Source organism: Octopus bimaculoides, chromosome 21, assembly GCF_001194135.2.
Source record: "Octopus bimaculoides isolate UCB-OBI-ISO-001 chromosome 21, ASM119413v2, whole genome shotgun sequence".
In the NCBI taxonomy this organism is placed as follows: Eukaryota; Metazoa; Mollusca; class Cephalopoda; order Octopoda; family Octopodidae; genus Octopus; species Octopus bimaculoides.
Window position 1 is genome coordinate 37,227,090 of NC_069001.1, and position 22,177 is coordinate 37,249,266.

Genomic DNA, 22,177 nt, shown 5'->3' on the forward strand with positions numbered 1-22,177 from the left:
CCAATGTTCGAAGGTCATGCTTCACCTCCTCATTCCATGTCTTCCTGGGTCTACCGCTTACACAGCTAGGGAGTGGCACTTCCTCACGCAACTGTCCTCATTCATACATAAAACATGATCATACCAGCGCAGTTGTCTCTGTAGCATACCACATTTCATGCTTCTTATGCCCAACTTTTCTCTAAGGGTACTTATACTCTGTCGTGTATGCACACTGACATTACTCATCCAGCTGATCATACTAGCTTCATTCCTTGCAAGCCTATGCATGTTGTCAACAGTCATGGCCCATGTTTCATTGGCGTTTAGTATGGCAATTCACACGCATGCATCTTACAATCTACCTTTCATCCTGAGTGAGAGGCCCTTAGTTGCTAGCAGAGGTAGGAGCTCACTGGACTTTGCCCAGTCTATTCTTACTCTAGCCGCTACACTCTCAGAGCAACCCCACCCCCACTACAGTCTTGGTCGCCTAAGTAGCGCAAGCTGTTAACTACTTCTAGTTTTCCCCCTGGCATGTGATGGAATGTTTTCTGTACATCTTCAGTGTTTATTGCTCCTGCGCATCTGACACACATAAAAACTAGTTTCCTGGTTAACCTTCCTTTCATATTACTGCACCTTTTATGTGTCCATAGCTTACACTGGGTACATCATATGGAGTTTTTACCCACATCTTCTCTACAGACTGAGCAGGGCCATCTACCTGAAGAAGATTGTGTTTTGACAGCCTTCCTACTTACTATGACTTTGGTTTTTGCTAGGTTGATCCTAAGGCCCTTCAATTCTATACCTTGCTTCCACACCCTAAACTTTGTCTCTAGTTCTGGTAGTGACCTGGCTATTAGGGCAAAGTCATCAGCATTCCAAGGAGCTCCCGAGGGCAGCCTGTCTTGAATTCCTCTGTTACTGCCTGGAGGACTATAATGAATAAGATGGGGCTGAGCACCAATCCTTGGTGAACCCCTACATGTACTCTGAATTCTTCACTATATTTGTTGCCAACCCTCACCTTACTGACAGCATCCCTGTACAGGGCTTGTACAGCTCTTACGCACGTAAAAGCACCCACTACACTCTCGGAGTGGTTGACATTAGAAAGGGCATCCAGCTGTAGAAACACTGCCAAATCAGATTGGATCCTTGTGTAGCCATCTGGTTCGCCAGTCCTCAGTCAAATCGTCCTACCCATGCTAGCATGGAAGGCGGATGTTAAACGATGATGATGATGATGATATATATATATAGACATATATATATATATATATATACACACACACACATATATATATATATACACATGTATATATTTGTCTCAAATTGAATGAGACGTTTCCATATTTATATGGAAATATCATCATCATCATCGTCTGTTTTCCATGCTGGCATGGGTTGGGCAGTTTGACTGAAGTCTGGAGAGCCAGTGGCTGCACAAAGCTCCAATCTGATCTGGCAATATTTCTACAGCTGGTAAAAAGCACCTTTGAAACATTTGGTCTCATGAAAGAAATGTGGATGAGCTCCTTTCAAGTGTTGGGCCTCGCAAACATTATGTCATGTTTGAGAAGACCCCTCAAGCTGAGCAAAATCACAGCTGTGGCAGATACTGGTGTCATGTAAAAGCATCCATTACACTCTCAGAGTGGTTGGCATTAGGAAGGGCATCCAGCTGTTGAAATCATGCCTAATTAGACTAGAGTCTGGTGCAGCCTTCCAGCTTGCCAGCCCTGCTTAAACCGTCCAATCCATGCTAGCATGGACAACGGCCGTTATATGATGATGATGAACAGTTTTTCTCCCAGTTCATCTCTAAGCATCTCTCCAACTCACCTTGTATCTTGAGCATCTACTGTAACATCTGTTCATTACTATTTTATTTCTATTTCCAGCTCTGCCCTGGTTACTCCACTCTTTTATAATATGAGTTGCTATATAACTTCTCTAATGCAAGAAACAGTCTCTGCTGAGACCTTTCATTATATAACATCTAGCATAAAGCCACATTCTTTCTACTGTTGCCCTCTCAATCAAAAGGAACCTTACTTTTGTAGGATGCATGACAACCTCATTTGATGTTGGTACCATGAAAAAGGCACACACTACACTCTAAAGTGGTTGGTATAAATAAGAAAATCCAGCCTTAGAAACCATGTCAAAGGAGACACTGAAGCATGACGCAGACTTTAGTCCATTCAAATCCTGTCAAGGTGTTCAAACTATGCTGGCATAGAATTTGCATGCTAAAAGATAAGGATAGCAATTTCTTCCTCATGTGAATACATGTATGATTAGGTAATTTTTCATAGGATAACTTTTATTACATAAATATTTGATGGTTTGTATGAATGCATACATGTGTAACAGATACTTTTTAGTCAATGAATGATCACAGATATTACAGAATTATGGTTTGTCTCGTGTATGAATATGTTTGTGTTTAGTTAAGATACTTTTTCGACAAAATGATTTACCACAAATATCACAAGGATATGGTTTTTCTCCAGTATGAATACGTTTGTGTGTATTTAAGTCACCACTCTGAGAGAATGATTTACCACAGATATCACAGTGATATGGCTTTTCTCCTGTGTGAGTACGCATATGTATAGTTAACTCTTTACTTAGGGTGAATGCTTTACCACACATATCACAGAGATGTGGTTTTCCCCCAGTATGAATATACTTGTGAGTAATTAAGTGAGCTCTCCTAGAGAATGATTTGCCACAGATATCACAATGATACGGCATGTTACCTGTATGAATATACTTGTGAATAGTTAAGTCACTACTTTGGGAGAATGATTTACCACAGATATCACAGTGATATGGTTTCTCTCCTGTATGAATGCGTTTGTGTACTGTTACTTTACTCTTTGAAGTGGATGATTTACCACAAATATCACAAGAATATGGTTTCTCTCCTGTATGCATGCGTTTGTGTATAGTTAAGGCATTACTATGAGAATATGCTTTACCACAGATATCACATTGATATGGTTTCTCTCCTGTATGAACACGTATGTGAGTAGTTAAATCACCACTTCGAGAGAATAATTTACCACAAATATCACAATGATATGGTGTTTCCCCTGTATGAATGCTTTTATGCATAGTTAAGAGATCATCACGAGCAAATGACTTTCCACAAATATCACACTGAAATGGCTTCTCTCCTGTATGAGTGCTTTTGTGTATAGTTAAGGCATTTCTTTCAGTGAATGACTTGCTACAAATATCACAGGGATACTGCTTCTTTCCTGTATGAATATGTTTATGTTTTGTTAAATTACTTCTTCCAGAAAACGATCTCCCACAAACATCACATTGATATGGTTTCTCTCCTGTATGAATGCGGTTGTGTATATTTAAGCCACTCTTTGTAGAGGACAGTTTACCACAAATATCACAGTGATATGGTTTCTCTCCAGTATGTGTGCGTATGTGTTTAGTTAGGGCATATTCTTTAGAGAATGATTTACTACAGACATCACAATGATATGGTTTCTCTCCTGTATGGATAGTAGTGTGAGCTGTTCTGGAACTTGCTTGAGAGATCAACATGCTATAGTTTTCACTGTGAGTAGACTTTTCTCCTGTCTCTTGCAGCATTTCAGTTGATGTCTCTTTTTTAATTGAAATGTTAATGATATCACTGTGCTTATATGTTTCTTCTGTCTCTTGCTTCATTTCGTTATGAAAATTAATCTTTTCAGACTCTGTTTTAATTTCAACCGGTGTTTCATATAATTCATTCTTAATTATAATTGGTGTCTTGCATAATTCGTTTCCAATTAGTGTCTTAGATAATTCATCTTCAATTTTAATTGGTGTTTCATAGAATTCTTTTTCCATAATTCTTTTTCTCTCACCAATTCTTATATTTTATTCTTAACTGTTTCTTCGATATTTCCACCAACTTTTATCTTTGTTTATACCTGAAGACGTTTCACACTTTGTTCACTTCTCCAAGATCAATGAAAATGCAAATCTCTGTATATATTCTAAGCTACTAATCTCACTTCGGAAAATATATTTCTTACATATTCCACCATAGATTTATCCAAACAGAACCATATTCGTTTGGTATCACAACTTCCTTTAAAGGATAAATGATAATCTGAAATAATATAGAAATAGTATAAGATACACAAGATACTTAAACATAGAGATTCACCAGCAGAAAATATCAATATATCATAAATACAATCTTTTACATGATCAATTAACATTTACTTTATAATTTTCTATTAAAATTACTTCATACAACCTTGTGTGAAGTCTACATATTTAAAGATTACAGCTACAATTTGAGACTATGTAATATTATATATGTTAAACTTCAGTAATAAACTGTGGGGAAAGAGAAGAATTTAAAGGTGTGGTTAGACAGTTTGACTAAAACTAGTAAACCTGAAAGCTACACCAAGTCCCAGTCTGGTTTGGCTTGGTTTCTATGGTTGGATTCCATTCCTATCGCCAACTGCTTCAAGAGTGTAACAGATGCCTTTTATGTGTCACCAGCACAAGTATTGTGAAAATTGAAAATGATCAAATTAGACATTAGTGCTGGAAAAATTGACTTGAAATAAAACAGAAAAAAAGAATATTCATTGTTAAACATTAAAAATTATCCTCAATTACAATCAGGACAAAGTTGAGGGAAAATTTGAAAAAAAAAACTACCTGTCACCTGACTGTTTCAAACCCTCTTAGCTTTAACAATAACTATACTAACCAATTTTAAATCCCAATGATGCAACAATATATAAAATGATGATATAATACTTGCAATGTAACGGTTTCAAACAGACAGAGAGAAAATAACAAGAAATTAGAAATTACACATTTTCCCCCACACACCCCTATAGTTATATCTCAGACACATCCCAACTATTTTTCATTAGGGCATATCACTTTCCATCGCGACCTTCATTTTCAGATGGAAAGGTGATGACTTAAGGGCGACTTAGCTGTTGTTTCTAGCCATCCACGACCATGTAGTACCTTCCTCGTTTCTTTGTCACTCTGATATGTATTGGTGTTTTTCAATATTTTGCCCGCATAAACACATTTTACCGAATGATGATGCGGATGTACCACAAAGGTTTTGTTTGGCTGAAGGACGATGCATTGCTTGGATTTAAGTAACAGCAAAAAAATTGAAATTGTAAATTTTAAAACCTCGCACCAAGTGAGTCCATGTGTGTATTCTTTTACTTGTTTCAATCATTTGACTGCGGCCATGCAGGAGCACCGCCTATGTAAAAAAAATGTCTATTAACAGAAAAGTATACGATTAAAATAGATTATTTTGTTTACACATTTGTTTTAAATCACTGTAGATAAATTCCAGTAATGATCTCAGACTCTCCAATACTAGTGTAATCGATAAGGGTCAATCCGTAAGGATTTATTGGGAGAAGAGGTGGAAAATTTAAATCGAAAATGTTTTTGCATAATTGTTTGAGATAGAGTTTGTAGAACACATATTCGCCAAAATTTTATGAAAATAGCAAAAACTACAAAAGTTATGACCGGTTTACATGGTGTGCTTCGATCTGGAATCGATAATAGACAGCGAGAATTTTTTTTTTAATTTTTGAATTTGAAAATTTTTTTTAAATTATAAAAATAAACAACTGGCAGATTCGAACTGTCCGTATTTTCAAACTATGATTAACAAAAAATAAATTCGGTAAAAGTTGGAATTTTAGGATTTATTGGGGAGGGATAAAAAGACTGTTTGTGCATAATCGTAGGAAATAATGTGTAGAACACAAATTCGCAAAATTTTTCTGAAGAAACCAAAAAATAAAATTATGAGGGGTGAAATGGTGTGCTTCGACCTGAACTCCGCCCACCAAACATTAAAATGATGGAAGAAGAAAAAACGATTGAAGAAATCAACATGCGCAAAATATACCTTGTATAAATCAGTCATTAGTAGGAAGGCAGTGGCGTTGATCAATGGAAAGTCTTATTGTTATATACATTTATCGTTATGTGTGAGTATGTATATGCATCGTAGGTTAATATGTCTACTTTTGTTTTGATAATTGTGTTTCAAGCCAAATATACTATTCTTTAGAAAGCCTTTATTCGATCAAAATATTAACTTCGTTTTCTTTTCATGGCAGACTGAAGTCGGAGCATGCGCATAGAGATGTTTACAGTCTTGTATTGGTGTGTGTATGAGCACGTGTACATATAATAATAATAAACTTAGACGCCCAGTACACTACAACCCATCAGAAAAGGTAACCAAAAATGCATGTACAGTACATGGGCATAGAACTTCCACTAGTAATGTATAAAAAGTCAGACAAGTGAATGAGTTATTAAATTTAAAAAAAAAAAAAGGAATATCAAGTGCAGTGTTGGCGAAGTTTGGGGAGCGTGGAAATTTGGAAGGATGTAGTGACCTGGCAGCTAACGACTGATGCCGTTGGTTTATTCTCTGCTTCAGTATTTCTAGGCGTGAAAAAGCGTTTCCTAAAGTCATGAGTACTGTTATTTTTTGATTTTATAACCATGTCCATGGGCTTATACATGTGTGGGACTGTGTGTGTATTCTTACCTGCATCTGTATCTAACGTCAAAGAGAAAACGCAGAAGAAAATGTGCAAACTGGGGAAAAACATGAATACATCAGGAAAAGCAATATTACATATGCAAGAAAAGGCAAATATATAAAAATGAGAAAATGACAGACACTTAGGGTAAGTTCATATATATACAGTCTGATTGGCCAGGGTCCAACAAGACAATGTGGATGTGGCGGAAATGTGCATCTAGTGTGCTGAAGGTGCCATGGGTGCACGAATGTGTTTATGCACCTTTGACTTTTGGCAGTGGAAGCAAATTCAAGAGTAGTCAGTGATGTCACATCTCATTTTCAGCCAGAAAAATCTAGCTGTAGTGTGCTTCACTGAGGCTCCAGGATGTGATAGATTATGCAGGGCTTCAAAAAAAAGCTCGTCTATGGGTCTCTATGATGAAGGGACAAGGCAAATCTGTTGATATATCACACAGGATCTGCCTGTCAGAGGTTTGCACAAGCAAGTATTTGAATTTGCACATCGCAAATTCAGAAGTTATCTTATTTTGAGTCTAGAGGGGGTTGCTCAACAGACAAAATATTCAGGACAATATCCACAGCGGATACTAAAGAATTGGCAAATAGGACAATGCATCTGCAGCAGTGTTTTGTGCATCAGAGATGTGTTGAATATCATTGGTGAAATGTAATATAAAGTGAAGGTATCTAGTCTTACTTGGTGAGTACTTTTCTGGCTTGGACTGCAAAGCAAAAGTAAGAGGTTTGCAAATGTTGCTGATGAAATTGCTGTAAAACAGAACTAGTTGCAGTGTCTGAAGCATCAACCACAAGCGAAAGCTTTGCATCGGGTGTGCAATGAGACATGCTTTAGAAAGCTCATGTTTTAGAGTGTCAAAAGTTTTGGTTTGAGTAGGAGTTACCAGAGGTGGAAGCAGTTTGTTAAGTTTTACCTTCCCCTCAAAGCAACATAGAGATTTCAGTTCAGCAGCCCATCTGTAAGTGTGTGTGTGTGAGGGAGAGAACATTGCAAAGAATGAATGAAATAAACATGAAATGAAAAAATTGTATAAATAAAAGGACATTACTACAGATGTATACGTCCCCGACTTTGTTACTTCATAACATCCAGAAATATGAATACTTTTTAACAAAATTTTCTACAAATACTGTGTAGGTATATCGATTGTTGAAAGATAACTCTTCAGCTGTACTTGAGCCATGGTTGTCCAACATTTGTGTATATTATCAAACTGGCTATACATGAAAACTTTAGGTATTCTTTTGTTAGTCATTCTGATGACATGACCAGCCCAGCATAGTTGTAATTGCATAAGAAAAATTTCAGTTTCTAGTTTTACACTATATGAAGAGGTTGGGATTTGATATTTTGCCCCCTAGAGTGTAACCACAAATCGTCTGAAGAGAACGTTCATCAAAGATGTCTAGTTGGTTGATGTGCAATCTATATGTAGTCTAAGATTCTAATTCTTAAGTTTGGTCAGTACAACAGCTTTGTAGACCTGTATCTTTGTGTCTACTTTTATATCCCTCTCATTCTATAGGCAATAATGAAGTTTGCCAAATGCACTGGTAGCTTTCCCTATATGATTGATTATCTCATCAGCAGAGGCATTTGAACTCACCATATAATCAAGATTTGTGAATGATTTCACATACATGAGATCCTTTTTGTCAACCTTTATATGGGTGTCTGGGAAATGGTGGATTTTGTTTTGCACCTCATATTTCTTTGGGCATAGAGCACAACTGGTGGATCACCGCATTTTTTCCCCCTGCTGATGGTAAGCCTGAGAGATTTGCTTGCTACAGAGAAAGTGATTTACATTTTCTGGCCTTCCTCAAGAAAGAGATGTTTCTACAGGAGCAGTATCATCAGTGAAAAAAATCTTGAATGATTATGTGATCAGCTTTGAACTGTTGATGGTTGAAGAATCCACCACTAGTCCAAATTTGGAATTTAACACCTGTGTTGTTTTCACTAAAGGTATACTTGAGCACCACTGAGAAAAATAGTGCAACAACTGGAGCCGAGACATAACCTTGTTTTGTGTCATTTGTCTGTATAACTTTATTTGAAGCTGTTGAGCTCGTCTCACTTGATATCGGCTAGAGTCATTATGTTTATTTTTTTGTATTCAGAAATTCATTCTGTTCTTCTTTGTTTCACAATAGTCAACTAATATTTTTATGTTCATAAATTCTGATCATATTTTCTCCTTTTTCTCACTAGTAAATCTAATCAATATATGAAATATGCTATGTGTCAACAATATATATTTAATATGCTATACGTATTTGTATTTATAGTCATTTTATTGTCAAACATTTTATTTCATATCTTCCACTACTACCTTTTATAGTCAACGTACTGAAAGTTATCATGTATTCAACTCTAGCCTATTTACACTTTATTTAAGTGGAACAAAAAACAGAAATATTTTAATAACAGGTTGAAAATTTAGAAGGCGAAGCTGTTTTGATACTTCCTCATATCTATATAAGAAATATTAATGTTCAGGAACTTTAGCAGTGAATGTGAATAACAGTGATTATAATATACCTTTGTAGCTCTTGCACAGAATGTGGCATAGATATTGTAAATGTGCTGATTTTGCTTAAGCTAAACCTTCTGTCCTTTGAAAACCTCTAGAAATTGTATGTAACCTGTTTGTAAGATCATGTACTCATGGGTAAATATGCAAATATTATAGTAGCTTTGAATACATATAGAACATTTGTGAAATTAGGTATAGCATTTATTATAGAAAATGACAATGTAGAATAACGAGTGAATCATTGACTATGACATATACATATTAAAAGTAATCAAAACCTGTATATCTGGAGAATAATTTTCTTCGTTACTAGTTATTTTGGCATTTTTATTGATGTTCTCATACTCAAACTAGCAACATTCATCATGCACAATTTTCAATACTATATATATATATATATATGTATATATATATATATATATATATATATATATATATATATATATATATATCCAATAAGAAAAATTTTATATTCACTCATACAAGTCAAAATGTGATAATTATTACAAAGTTTAGTACAACACCCACTATCATTATTGATGGCTTGGGTAATCTAGTATATATATATAATACAACTGGTTTCCTTAGAGATGGTAGCTTTTAGAACCTGAGGCAGATACATAGAATTCACTTCCAATTTCCTCTACAGGCCATCCCCACCACCCATCATCTCTTGATCACTAACCCTCCTATCAACTACCTAACAACCAGCAGCAGCATTCAGTTGCTGTAATTAAACATGAGCAGAACTACATACCTCAGCAGCTTTACCCTCATACCATTTACCTTTTGTATTAATCAGAACCAATTCATTTGATATCCATTGTTTGTGCTTAACACTGTCCTTCGCTACCCACATTTTATATGGACCACCCTTCTGTGCAAATAAATTATCTCATTTTATACACCACCATACACTCCTCGATCCCCCAATAAACTACACTTGCTTCCCTTGTTGACTACCCAAGCACATGTAATCTCTCTTTCATTCATCCTTACCCTGTCTATTATATCATTATTATTATTGTTTTGCTCTTCACTATTTTCTGTACTATTTGTCATCTCTCTCTCTACACCTACTTCGCCTGAACATATATGTATCATTGAGGGATGATAAATGTATGTTAGATAAAAGGTAGGCAATGACTATAGAAATTTCACTACATCCACCCACCTCAATATTACTCAATTTCTATAGTCATTGCCTACCTTTTATCTAACATACATTTATCATCCCTCAACAGTTGTTCTCCCAGTTCATCTGTCCGCATCCCTTCAACTCACCTCATACCTTAAAGTTCCACCCTAACACTTAATCATCACTATTTTATTTCCCTTTCCATTTCCATCCCAGTCACTCCACCCATTTATAATGTGACTAGCTACATAGCTTCTCTACTGCAAGAAACCATCTCTGTTGTGAGCTCTTTTCATTATTCAACATTTCCTATGTAACATACTTTCTAATGAATGATTCACCATAGATATCACAGAATTATGGTTTATCTCGTGTATGAATATGTTCGTGTTTAGTTAAGCCACTTTTTCGACAGAATGATTTACCACAGATATCACAGGGATATGGCCTCTCCCCAGTATGAATGCGTTTGTGTGTATTTAAGTCACTACTTTGAGAGAATGATTTACCACAAATGTCACAGTGATATGGCTTTTCTCCTGTGTGAGTGCGTATGTGTATAGTTAAATCACTACGTAAGGCAAAAGCTTTACCACACACATCACACAGATAAGGTTTTCCCCCAGTATGAATATACTTGTGAGTAGTTAAGTGTCCTCTTCTAGAGAATGATTTACCACAGATATCACAGTGATATGGTGTGTCACCAGTATGAATATATTTGTGAGTAGTTAAGTCACTACTTTGGGAGAATGATTTACCACAGATATCACAGTGATATGGTTTCTCTCCTGTATGAATGCGTTTGTGTACTGTTACTTTACTCTTTGAAGTGAATGATTTACCACAAATATCACAAGAATATGGTTTCTCTCCTGTATGCATGCGTTTGTGTATAGTTAAGGCATTACTATGAGAGAATGTTTTACCACAGATATCACAGTGATGTGGTTTCTCTCCTGTATGAACACGTATGTGAGTAGTTAAATCACCACTTCGAGAGAATAATTTACCACAAATATCACAATGATATGGTGTTTCCCCTGTATGAATGCTTTTATGCATAGTTAAGAGATCAACATGAGAGAATGATTTACCACAAATATCACACTGAAATGGCTTTTCTCCTGTATGAGTGCTTTTGTGTACAGTTAAGGCATTTCTTTCAGTGAATGATTTGCTACAAATATCACAGGGATATGGCTTCTTTCCTGTATGAATATGTTTGTGTTTTGTTAAATTACTTCTTCCAGAAAACGATCTCCCACAAACATCACATTGATATGGTTTTTCACCAGTGTGAATGCGGTTGTGTACATCTAAGCCACTCTTTGTAGAGGACAATTTACCACAGACATCACAACGATATGGTTTCTCGCCTGTGTGTACACGTATGTGTTTAGTTAGGGCATACACTTTAGAAAATGATTTACCACAGACATCACAATGATATGGCTTCTCTCCTGTAGTGTGAGCAGTTCTGGGACTTGCTTGAGAGATTGACATACTAAAGTTATCACTGTGAGTAGATGTTTCTCCTTTTTCTTGCAGTGTCTTACTAGGAAAATCAATCCTTTCAGACTCAGTGTTAATTTCAATAGATGTTTCAGTTTTTTTAATCGAAATGTTAACAATATCACTGTGTCTATACGTTTCTTCTGTCTCTTGCTCCATATTGTTATGAAAATCAATCCTTTCAGACTGTTTTGATTTTAATTTGTGTTACATATAATTGATTTTCAATTATAATTGGTGTTAAGGCAGTGAGCTGGCAGAATCATTAGCATGCCAAGCAAAATGCTTAGTGGCATTTCGTCTGTCTTTACATTATGAGTTTAAATTCCACTGAGATCAACTTAGCTGTCCATCCTTTCAGGGATTCATCTAAAGATTGTCTGAAATAGTAAAAAAATAGCATAAGATATAAGAGATCCAGCAGAAAATGTTCATATATTTGCAAATACAATCTTTTATTTGATCAGTTAACATTTACTTTTTAATTTTCTATTAAAATTACATCATACAACCTTGTGTGAAGTCTACATATTTACAGATTACAGCAATTTGAGACTGTGTAACACTATATTTGTTAAACTGCAGTAATTCATTACATGTGGGAAGAGGCTTATCAAAGACCTTAAACTCACGACAACACACAAAACCAACGGAATGATAAACAATAGTAATAACAAGTCTACTCAAGATATATCACAGACTACAGCTACACTTTCAGATTGTCTAACAAATATGTTATCTAGCTCAATTATTCCCGATTGAGCAGGGCCATCTACCTGAGGGGATTTATGACTTTGGTTTTTGCTAGGTTAACTCTAAGGCCCTTTAATTCTATACTTTGTTTCCATACCTCGAACTTCTTCTCAGGTAGTCATTCAGTTATAAGAACAAGGTCATCAGCACAGAGGTGTTCCCAGGGGCAGCCTGTCTTGATTTCTTCCATTATTGCCTGGAGGACTATGATGAACAAGAAGGGGGATGAGCACCAATCCTTGGTGAACCCCTACTTGTACTCTGAACTCTTCACTGTACTCGTTGCCCACCCTCACCTTACTGGTAGCATCCTTGTACAAGGCTTGTCTAGCTCTCACCAACCACTTGTCTATTCCTAGTTTCCACATCGACCACCACATAATGGATAGGGGGACTCTGTCAAAAGCTTTCTCTAAGTCAACAAAAGACAAGTACAGAGGTTTATCTTTGCTAGGTATTTCTCCTGCAGTTGCCTTACCAGAAATATAGCGTCAGTGGTCTTTCTCCCTGGCACAAAGCTAAACTGCATCTCATCTAGACTAACTCTCTCCCTGATTAGTTGGGCTATGACTCTCTCTGCAACCGAGAGTCATAGCAGACTATGACTCTCTCGATAGAGAGTCATAGTCTGCTATGTGGATGTGTTAAAAGAAAATTACAAGGTCAATTTGGAACATCAGGTAATTTTTCATGTCATATTTACACTAATTTATGCTGAGGAATTCTATACCAAAGAGAAAGACATCTGTTCATTTTTTGGCTGCTATAGTGTTCCGTGAAAATTTGTTTCAATTCTTATAATGTAATGTGGACATTACGAATCTCACTCTTACTTTTTGCAGTTTTCAAAATCAATATCGATAAATCTGATCGTTATCTTCGTGCAAAAACACAAAATATTCTACACAGAATTTTTAAAGCTTTAAACTAGAAGATAATTAACAGCAATAACCCTAAAACTAAATGTTAAGCGTATTAAAAACTACCCCCTAATTATAAACAAGGTGGACACTGCACAGGATCAAAAGGAAAATATGGAAGTGAAATGTTAAATACAAGGATCACCAAACATAATATTGATGGAAGAAGAAAAGCACTGAAAGAAAGAAGAAGACTATATGCACAAAAAATACCTCGTATAAATCACAGCTATTGTTAGGAAGTCAGTGGTGGTGGTCATTGGTAGGAAGGCAATAGCGTTGATGAATGGTGTGTCATATCGTTAAATGTGCGTGTGTATACATGTATAGTTAATATGTCTACTTTTTCTTGATAATTATATATTTCAAGCTAAATATACTATTATTTAGAAAGCCTTTATTCGATCAAAATATGAACTATATTCCTTTGTCAATTGCAGTCTGTAAGTTGGAGCATGCGCATACAGAGATAGTTATTAGCGAAGGTTATATCCTGGATCGGGGTGTGTATAGACACATGTATGTCTGGGAATACATTAACACTTTAAAATGATGGGGATAGAGTTTTATCAAAATTTTCGAAAATCTATGATTTCTTATCACCTCGCTCCCCGGGGCCCTCAAGATGGACTTATTCAAAAAATTTTTGCCTGACGCATTTAAAAATAAAACAATTGTCGAAATCCATGGAAACCCAGCAATTCATAAGTTCCTCGTTTTCCACTTAGTAAAAATCACGACAGGTATAGATTAACATTACTGTGCGCTCATTACGTTAAGCATATTAATTTCAATGTGTGTGTGTGCATACATACATACATATATATATATAAATAGACTGACAGACAGATAGATAGATAGACTGATTGATTGTAGGGACACCGTATTTTGTTATGCAACAAAGTATATTGAAGTCTTTATAAGTCAGTACTGCGTCCTACCGTGTTAGTGCGATTCAATCATGTTTTGGCAATACCTACACAGGTGTGTTTTAAGAAATTGCCTGCTAACTTTCAAAGTGAGTGAATTACGATTACTCTGTTACTTGTTTCAGTCATTTGACTGCGGCCATGCTGGAGTACTGCCTTTAGGTGAATAAATCGACTCCAGGACTTATACTTTGTAAGCCTAGTACTTATTCTATCGCCTCTTTAGCCGAACCGCTAAGTTACAAGGACGTAAACACACGAGCATCGGTTGTCAAGCGATGTAGGGGGAACAAACACAGACACACACGACGGGCTTCTTTCAGTGTCCGTCTACCAAATCCACTCAAGGTGGATACTGCACAGTATCAAAACAAAAAAAAAACTGTGGAAGTGACATGTTAAATATGACTACTTTTTAATAATTCTTTATTTTGTGATAAATATATTATTCTTCGCACGAAATTATCAGCCTTTGCAGAACTCTGATGCTTCTGATATATTACTTACTATATGAGTTCTATTTTTCTTGTTTGCATGATTGCTCTACTGCAAAGAATAAATTAGAAAAAGTGGGGGAGAACCGAATTTGAGAGGGGGATGGCTCAAAGAAGGTATTCCCCTGAAGATGTAAAAAGATGATAGTTGTTGAGTTAAAGAAGACCAGTTTTAGATTCTGGGGGCAGATGTATGTGAAAAATGAGAGGGGATTTCTACGATAATTGATGTAAATTGAGTTTGTTGACACCTTCATATGCTCGTGAAATTGTGGAAATATCAGCTAGTGAAGTACAGAGGTAAAAAGGAAAGCTGGACTAGACTCTTCCTTAAAGATCATGACAACAACCCGCGGGGAAAGGTGGACATAGTGAAGGGGGGGGCCCACTAATTCCTGCATAGATGATATCTTGGTGGACGAGTCACTGGTAACAGCAAAAGAAGTTGAAAGCCATCTGAAGAATTTGGGATATAGTGGGACCAGTGTCAGGACTGAGGATGAGGAAAGGTAGGTCAAAGGGGAATGAAATTTCAGATCTAAAGGACACTCTGACCCATCGGGAGATGTTTTCAATGTGGGTATGAGTATTAAGCTACAATTTTATCGCTGGGTGACGTCGGACTATATGCAGCTATGTGAAAACAAGTAATGGAGTGAGCTGGGGAGAGAAAGTTGAAGAGACAACGATTGTGATGATGAAGAATATTGTGGACAGAGTGAGAAAGGTGGATCCAATGAGAGGGAATTGGCTTGCGGCTAAGTCAGAGAGGGCGTTGTATGGTGTGATGCTAGTAGCATAACGATGGGTGTTGTCCTTAAAATAGGTAATGCTGTAGTAGAGGATGCGAGCTGGCTACAACCATATAAATTTAGTTAAACTGGAAGATGTATTGTCGGGCATAAATGTGGCTCTAAGGTGGGGATTGTTATATCCAAAACCAGACTTATTCAGTTAATGTGCTTGGGTGGGTTGGGTCAGTAACTACTTGTGAGAAGATTGGTGTTCTAAACATAAGGAACTGCGAAGATGATTAAGTGACATCTGGAACTCCTAGCAGAAGCTTCGTGTTGTCTTGGTGCCCTCAGAGAAGAACAAAGCAGATGTCTTTGAGTGAGAACAAACTGGGTGTGGATGCTATGGAGAGTTTAGAGAGGGAGGTGACCGCAGTGTGTTGCTGGAACTGAAAAAGACAATACATGACATGCACCATATGGGGGTGCACAGAAAGTTGCTTTTGGTCTGCCACCAAGGAGAATTTTCAGAGAGGGGTTAGGAGGTGTGATGGGTGTCAAACAATTAACATCACGTTGGGTGTGCATGAGAAATTTTTGCGAATTTGTACTCTACACATGGAAATTCATACGGTTATATATAAAAAGAAAAAACTTTTCGTGCATGATTTAACCCACAAAGCGCTGGGATTTGCACTTACATAGCAAGGACTGCTGAGCACATTTTATAAAATTGAGACTACTCTGCACACATAAAAAACAAAAAAATAGTTAAAATATCTTCTTAGTATACAATGGTGGCAAGTTTTACATCATCTGAAAAGTCATAAGTTGAACTATTAGTCCTCTTGCATTCTGGGGGGTATCGGAGCGTTTGAGTGACATTAGACCCCCAACTAACGCCCATAAATTAGATACATCTATCTGGGCCACGATCGTGGGCTGTTGCGCTTTATGTATCAAGGTCTATTTAGCTGTTATCTTTAGCACATCTCATACTGCATGTATTTTAAGAATTTAATAAGCGACAAAAAGAACACATGGTAAGCAGCTTGGTTTGTTACTATGGAAACAGGCACCTGTATGTCTGTGACTTTCGATTGGCTAACATTACTCCAAATTTGTAAACATTAAACGCTATTAACTCTTTATTTATTGATTTATGGCGAAAATGAATTTCATGTTAATGATAATTTTACAAAACTTCATCAACATGCCATATACGAAATCAATTGGAAAAGAAATTGAAAAGCGGCAGATTCCACATCCGAACAAATTAGTTTTCGTAGCACTGGATGACTTCCGATTCTCTTCTGTATGAAAGCCATATTCGTGTATGTTGAAGCTATGTCAAGGTGACACAATTCGTTACTGACACTTTGCCATGCGCATGTTCAGCCGGATATCGACTTCATGCTGCTATTGAAAATGAAAACGTAGAGATCGTTAAACGGATAAAACTTAGAAGAATAATTTATTTGGCTTCAAACCTAAAGTGTAATTACATTTCCCTATTATGTGTGTGTGTGTGCAGCATTAAAACTTCTCCATTCACCAATACATATGACCACCACCATTGACTTCCTAACAACAGTCGTGATTTATACGAGGCATTTTTTGTTCCAAGTTATGTTTTCATTCAGTTGTTTTTCTTCTATGAATGATGATCTTTGTATTTACATGTCACTTCCTCATTGTTGTTTTGACACTGCAGTGTCCACCTTGTTTATAATTAGAAGATATTTTTAATACAATTATCATTTATTATTACTGTTACATATCATCCTCTTTTAAGGTTTAAAGATAATATATTAACTGAATATCTTGGATTACCTTCCTTCATCAATAGAGTTTCTATGTCACGAGTTAGCAACTTTTCTGCATCTACAGATAAGTTTAGCGTATTGATGAGTGGACAGTGGGCTAAAAAATAGGTGAAATATGAGAATTATCTATTCAGATTCATTTAGTTACATTTTTTTTAATGTCAGATCAATGAATGATGCCCACTGGAAAAATATTTTGCTTTAACGGAGGTTTGTTAATGTCTCTATGAGTGAAAAATACGACGACATATTGGCTGGCGATGTAATTACATTTTGTGACAATGAAGTTATGTACAAAGTATTTAACAGCTATGAATTTAAAGTCAATTTTAACATAGTGTCTTTGAATATATATATATATATATATATATGGCTATGGTCAATATACATTCATTGTCTGGAATATGTTCAAGACTGATTTTAATAAATTTACAAAGGAGTTTCTACCATTTTTAGATATCAACAGAGATTGAAGTTGAGGGAAATTTCTTGGTAGAAAGTAAAAATAAAATATAAGAATTGGTGAAAAAAGAACAATTATGGAAAGCAAATTATGTGAGACACCAATTATGATTAAGACAGAGCCTGAAAGCATTGATTTTCCTGATGAGATGGTGAAAGAGATGGGAAAAACGTCAAATCATTGTGATACCTGTGGTAAATCATTCACTCGAAGAGGTCCTTTCATTAGGCATAAGTGCATTCAAGTAGAGGAAAAGTCTCATCATTGTGATATCTGTGGTGAATCATTCTCTCAAAGGAAAGTTTTAACTACTCACAAACGTATTCATACTGGAGAAAAGCCATATCAATGTAATATTTGTGGTAATTCATTTTCTCGAAGTAGAAACTTAACTACTCATATACGTATTCATACAGGAGAAAAGCCATATCACTGTGATATATGTGGCAAATCATTTGCTCGGAGTGATCAGTTAAATGTACATAAATACATTCATACAGGAGGGCAGCCATATCACTGTGATATCTGTGGTAAATCAATGTCTTCAAATAGTAAATTAACAATACATAAACGCTTTCACACTGGGGAGAAGCCATTTCAGTGTGATATCTGTGGTAAATCATTCTCTATTAGTAGTCATTTAACTACTCACAAATATATTCATACAGGAAAGAAGCCATATTGCTGTGATATCTGTGGTAAATCATTCTCAGTAGGAAGTAATTTAACTACTCACAGGCGAATTCATACTGGAGAAAAGCCATATCACTGTGACATCTGTGGCAAAACCTTATCTGATTCAGGTAACTTAACCAGTCACAAACGTATTCATACAGGAGAGAAACGATACCTCTGTGATATCTGTGGTAAATCATTTTCTCACAGTGGACATTTAACTGCACACAAATGCATTCACACCGGAGAGAAGTCATATTGCTGTGATATCTGTGGTAAATCATTTTCTCGTAGAGAAGTATTAACTGTACACAAACATATTCATATAGGTGATAAGCCATTAAACTGCAATGTTTGAAGTAAATCATTTGCTCTAAGTAGTCAGTTAACTGTGCACAAATACATTTATACAGGTGGGCAGCCATACCTTCATAATATTTGTGATAAATCAATGTCTTTAAATAGTAAATTAACAATATACAAACACTTTCATACTGGAGAGAATCCATTTCACTGTGATATCTGTGGTAAATCATTCTTGATTGGTAGTCAGTTAACTACTCACAAACACATTGATACAGGAAAAAAAGCCACCTTGCTGTGATATCAGGCAAATCATTTTCTGACCCAGGTAACTTAACAAGTCGCAGGTGTATTCATACAGGAGAAAAGCCACATTCCTGTGATATGTATACTATATTGTTTTCTCATAGAGATATATTAACTAGACACAAGTGCATCAATTTGGGAGAGAACCCATATCATTGTGATATCTGTGGTAAATCATTGTCTCAGAAATAGCACTTCATTGTCCATGTATCTATTCATACAGAAGAATAACTGAGTCAATGTATTTAAGTTGTGGTGGTAAAAAAATATCTAACCATAGATATATATTTACAGAAGGTAGACAAACCTATCTTTCGAAATTATATTTTATGTAACTCCAACTAACATTTATATTCATGTCTTATTGCATTGATATTTTTAAGAAAAGTACTGTTTTGGACCTAACATATTTCCTGAAAGAAAGGCAAGATACAATTAATTTATTGGACATTGTGGGTAAATAACTAAGGAATGTTTTCTCATAAATCAGAGATAACATCACCGTTCAGTTATTATGTTAGAAATAAAAATTGCAAATGATGAAATATATTTCATCATAGCATTTTGGAATAAAAATGTAATGTCTTATGTACATTCTTTGTCTTTTATACATTTGCTCATGATGATGGCAACATGGCTACTTGTCATTTCCATATAAATATCTTGATTCGTTTGTGTGCCACTGTATCATTGCTCTTTGCTTGCCCCTGACCTGTGTATTCTACCCACATGCCTTGTCTCACTGTGTTATTGCCATCTGCTAGCTCCCAGCCTGGGTATTCCACTCGTACGTAACAAGAAAACTTTCTCCCACAAACCAATTTACATCTCTTTCTCGCATTTCTTCCTTCATTCACTATGCCTAGCTCTCACTTCCCAATTGTGTCCTCACACTCCTGTTCATTGCTATCCAGTAGCCCCTCCAACTCTATATATACCCAGGTCTTTCACCACCTACTTTCACTCTTTAATCGCACTCCCTTTGCAATATCCTGTCACTTATATTATGGCATTTGAACCTCAAGGGTATGCTCTGGCTCTTGCCACTATCTATACGTCTCTCTTCCTTTACTCAACCATCTCATTTATATTCTGATACCCAATCCTTGTGAGTATGCATGACATTTTGCCACCATCTCCATCCTGCAGTCTCCCACTCTCTCTTGCACTTCCCTCAGGTTGGGCAACCGTGTATTTCCTTTGTGGTAGCACACCTGTTTCCGTCTTTAATCCTGATCTTTCTCTCTCCGGCCAGGTAACTTTGTACTTCCTCTACAGCAAGACACCTGTATCTGTTTCACTATAATCTTTTTATCATCACCTCTTCCAATGCCACCTCCCCTCTTAAATTTTTTTTTTTTGCAAGTACTTGGTGACCCTGTCAGTACAGATGCCACTTAAAAGCTCCCAGTCCACACTGTGAAGTGATGTCATAGGAGAGAAATGTGTCCGCATGGATGATGGTGCACTTGCTTTTAATGAGTCTGCAAAGAAAGAGGCTTGGAGATGCCATTATGAAAGACTGCTGAATGTGGAGAATGAATGGGATGTGGAGAGTCTGCTGCAAATGTTGACCCAATCGAAGGACCAGCTATCCAAATTGACAGTACCCTAGTAGATAAAGCAATTAATCCGGCCCATCAGGAATCACCGCTGAGATGCTTAATCTGCTGTTGTTATTAACTTCTATTGGAAAAAAATTTAGGAAAATGTTACATAGGTTTAAAGTTTATTGTACCTGTGCATCTTCCACGTACAAAAGTTGGTTTCCCTGTTAACCTTCCTCTGATATTTCTGCACCTTTTATGTGTCCAAAGCCTACACCAGGTGCATCTTATGGAGTTTCTACCTATACCTTTTCTATAGATTGAACAGGGCCATCTACTTGAAGGGATTTGTGATTTGTCTGCATTCCTACTTTCTAAAACTGGTTTTTGTTAGGTTAACTCTAAGGCCCTTTGATTCTAGACCTTGCTTTCATACCTGAAACTTCTCTATTTCAGGTATAAGAGCAAGGTCATCAGCATAGAGAAGCTCCCAGGGGCAGCCTGTCTCGAATTCCTCTGTTATTGCCCGGAGGACTATGATGAACAAGAGGGGGGGGGGGGTTGAGGACCAATCCTTGGCGAACCCTTACTTGTACCCTGAATTTTTTGCTGTACTCATTGTCACCCCTCACCTTACTGGTAGCGTCCCTGTAGATGGCTCTCACCAACCACTCATCTATCCCTGGTTTCCACATTGACTACCAGATAAGGGATGAGGGGACCCTGTCAAAGGCTTCCTCCATGTATAGAGTTGAATTTTGTGTAGCCACCTGTCAGCGACTTTTCTCCCCCACCCATTTTTAGGGGGTATTACCCATTTTTCCGGGCTCTTTTCACAGCTATATCCCATTCGAAATTTGCGTTAGTTTTTGTATGAGAAAATGGAAGGGAGTGGAGCTTGTTTGTAGTTTGTAGAGGAAACATTAAACGTGCCCGAGAGAAAAACATGGTATTTCCCGACAACTAAAAGTCATGAAGAACTATGAAAGAAGGCGAATAAGTAATGGGGGTGGGGGGAAAGAAGAGAACTAGCAGTCGATTGTTCTAGAACTCCCAAAATGAAAACACCTGAAAAACGTTCCCTCTATTCATTACTAAAGGTCTTTCTCTCTTCATTGCTAAAAATAAAGAAGCTAGAAAAAATCGATCGTATTTCATTCTAATTGTCATTGTAAATGACTGATGCTTTCCTTTCTCTGTCTCGATTGCTTCACTCCTCTTCTCTACGGTTAAGAGAGTGAAGGTGCATGGCTCAGTGGTTAGGGGTATTTGGCCCACGATTGTAAAGTCATGAGTACGCTGTGTTCTTAAGCAAAATACTGTACTTCATCTTGCTGCAGTTCACTCAGCTGGCAAAAATGAGTTGTAGCTGTAACTGAAAGGGGCCAGCCTTGTCACATTGTGTTACACTGAATCACCCTGAGAACTACATTAGGGGT

At 36.6% G+C, this 22,177-nt stretch overlaps 3 protein-coding genes across 6 annotated transcripts in view; 2 read left to right on the top strand and 1 right to left on the bottom strand.

Annotated features, from left to right (window-relative positions):
* Positions 1–22,177, top strand: part of LOC106868788 (UBX domain-containing protein 11) — a 147,774-nt gene that overhangs the window by 36,577 nt on the left and 89,020 nt on the right. The gene's annotated exons all lie outside the window — the stretch shown is intronic.
* Positions 2,185–14,044, bottom strand: LOC106868816 (zinc finger protein OZF). 4 transcript variants are annotated; one of them, XM_052975535.1, is made up of 3 exons: positions 5,924–10,616; positions 5,189–5,257; positions 2,185–4,117 (listed from the first exon to the last, which is right to left on the bottom strand). In XM_052975535.1, the coding sequence occupies exon 3, from the start codon at positions 3,850–3,852 to the stop codon at positions 2,404–2,406; it is 1,449 nt and encodes a 482-aa protein (XP_052831495.1). In that variant the 5' UTR covers positions 3,853–4,117; positions 5,189–5,257; positions 5,924–10,616; the 3' UTR covers positions 2,185–2,403. The 4 variants fall into 4 exon arrangements, 2 of the variants coding, with proteins under 2 accessions (XP_052831495.1, XP_052831494.1); XR_008266473.1 differs by lacking the exon at positions 5,189–5,257 and adding an exon at positions 13,675–14,044 and having other exon boundaries at positions 3,869–4,117; positions 5,924–12,168; XR_008266474.1 differs by lacking the exon at positions 2,185–4,117 and adding an exon at positions 13,675–14,044 and having other exon boundaries at positions 4,131–5,257; positions 5,924–12,168.
* LOC106868815 (zinc finger protein 239-like) lies at positions 17,825–19,779 on the top strand. The gene has a single exon (XM_052975554.1). It carries the CDS (start codon positions 17,984–17,986, stop codon positions 18,938–18,940), a length of 957 nt encoding a protein of 318 aa, XP_052831514.1. The 5' UTR covers positions 17,825–17,983; the 3' UTR covers positions 18,941–19,779.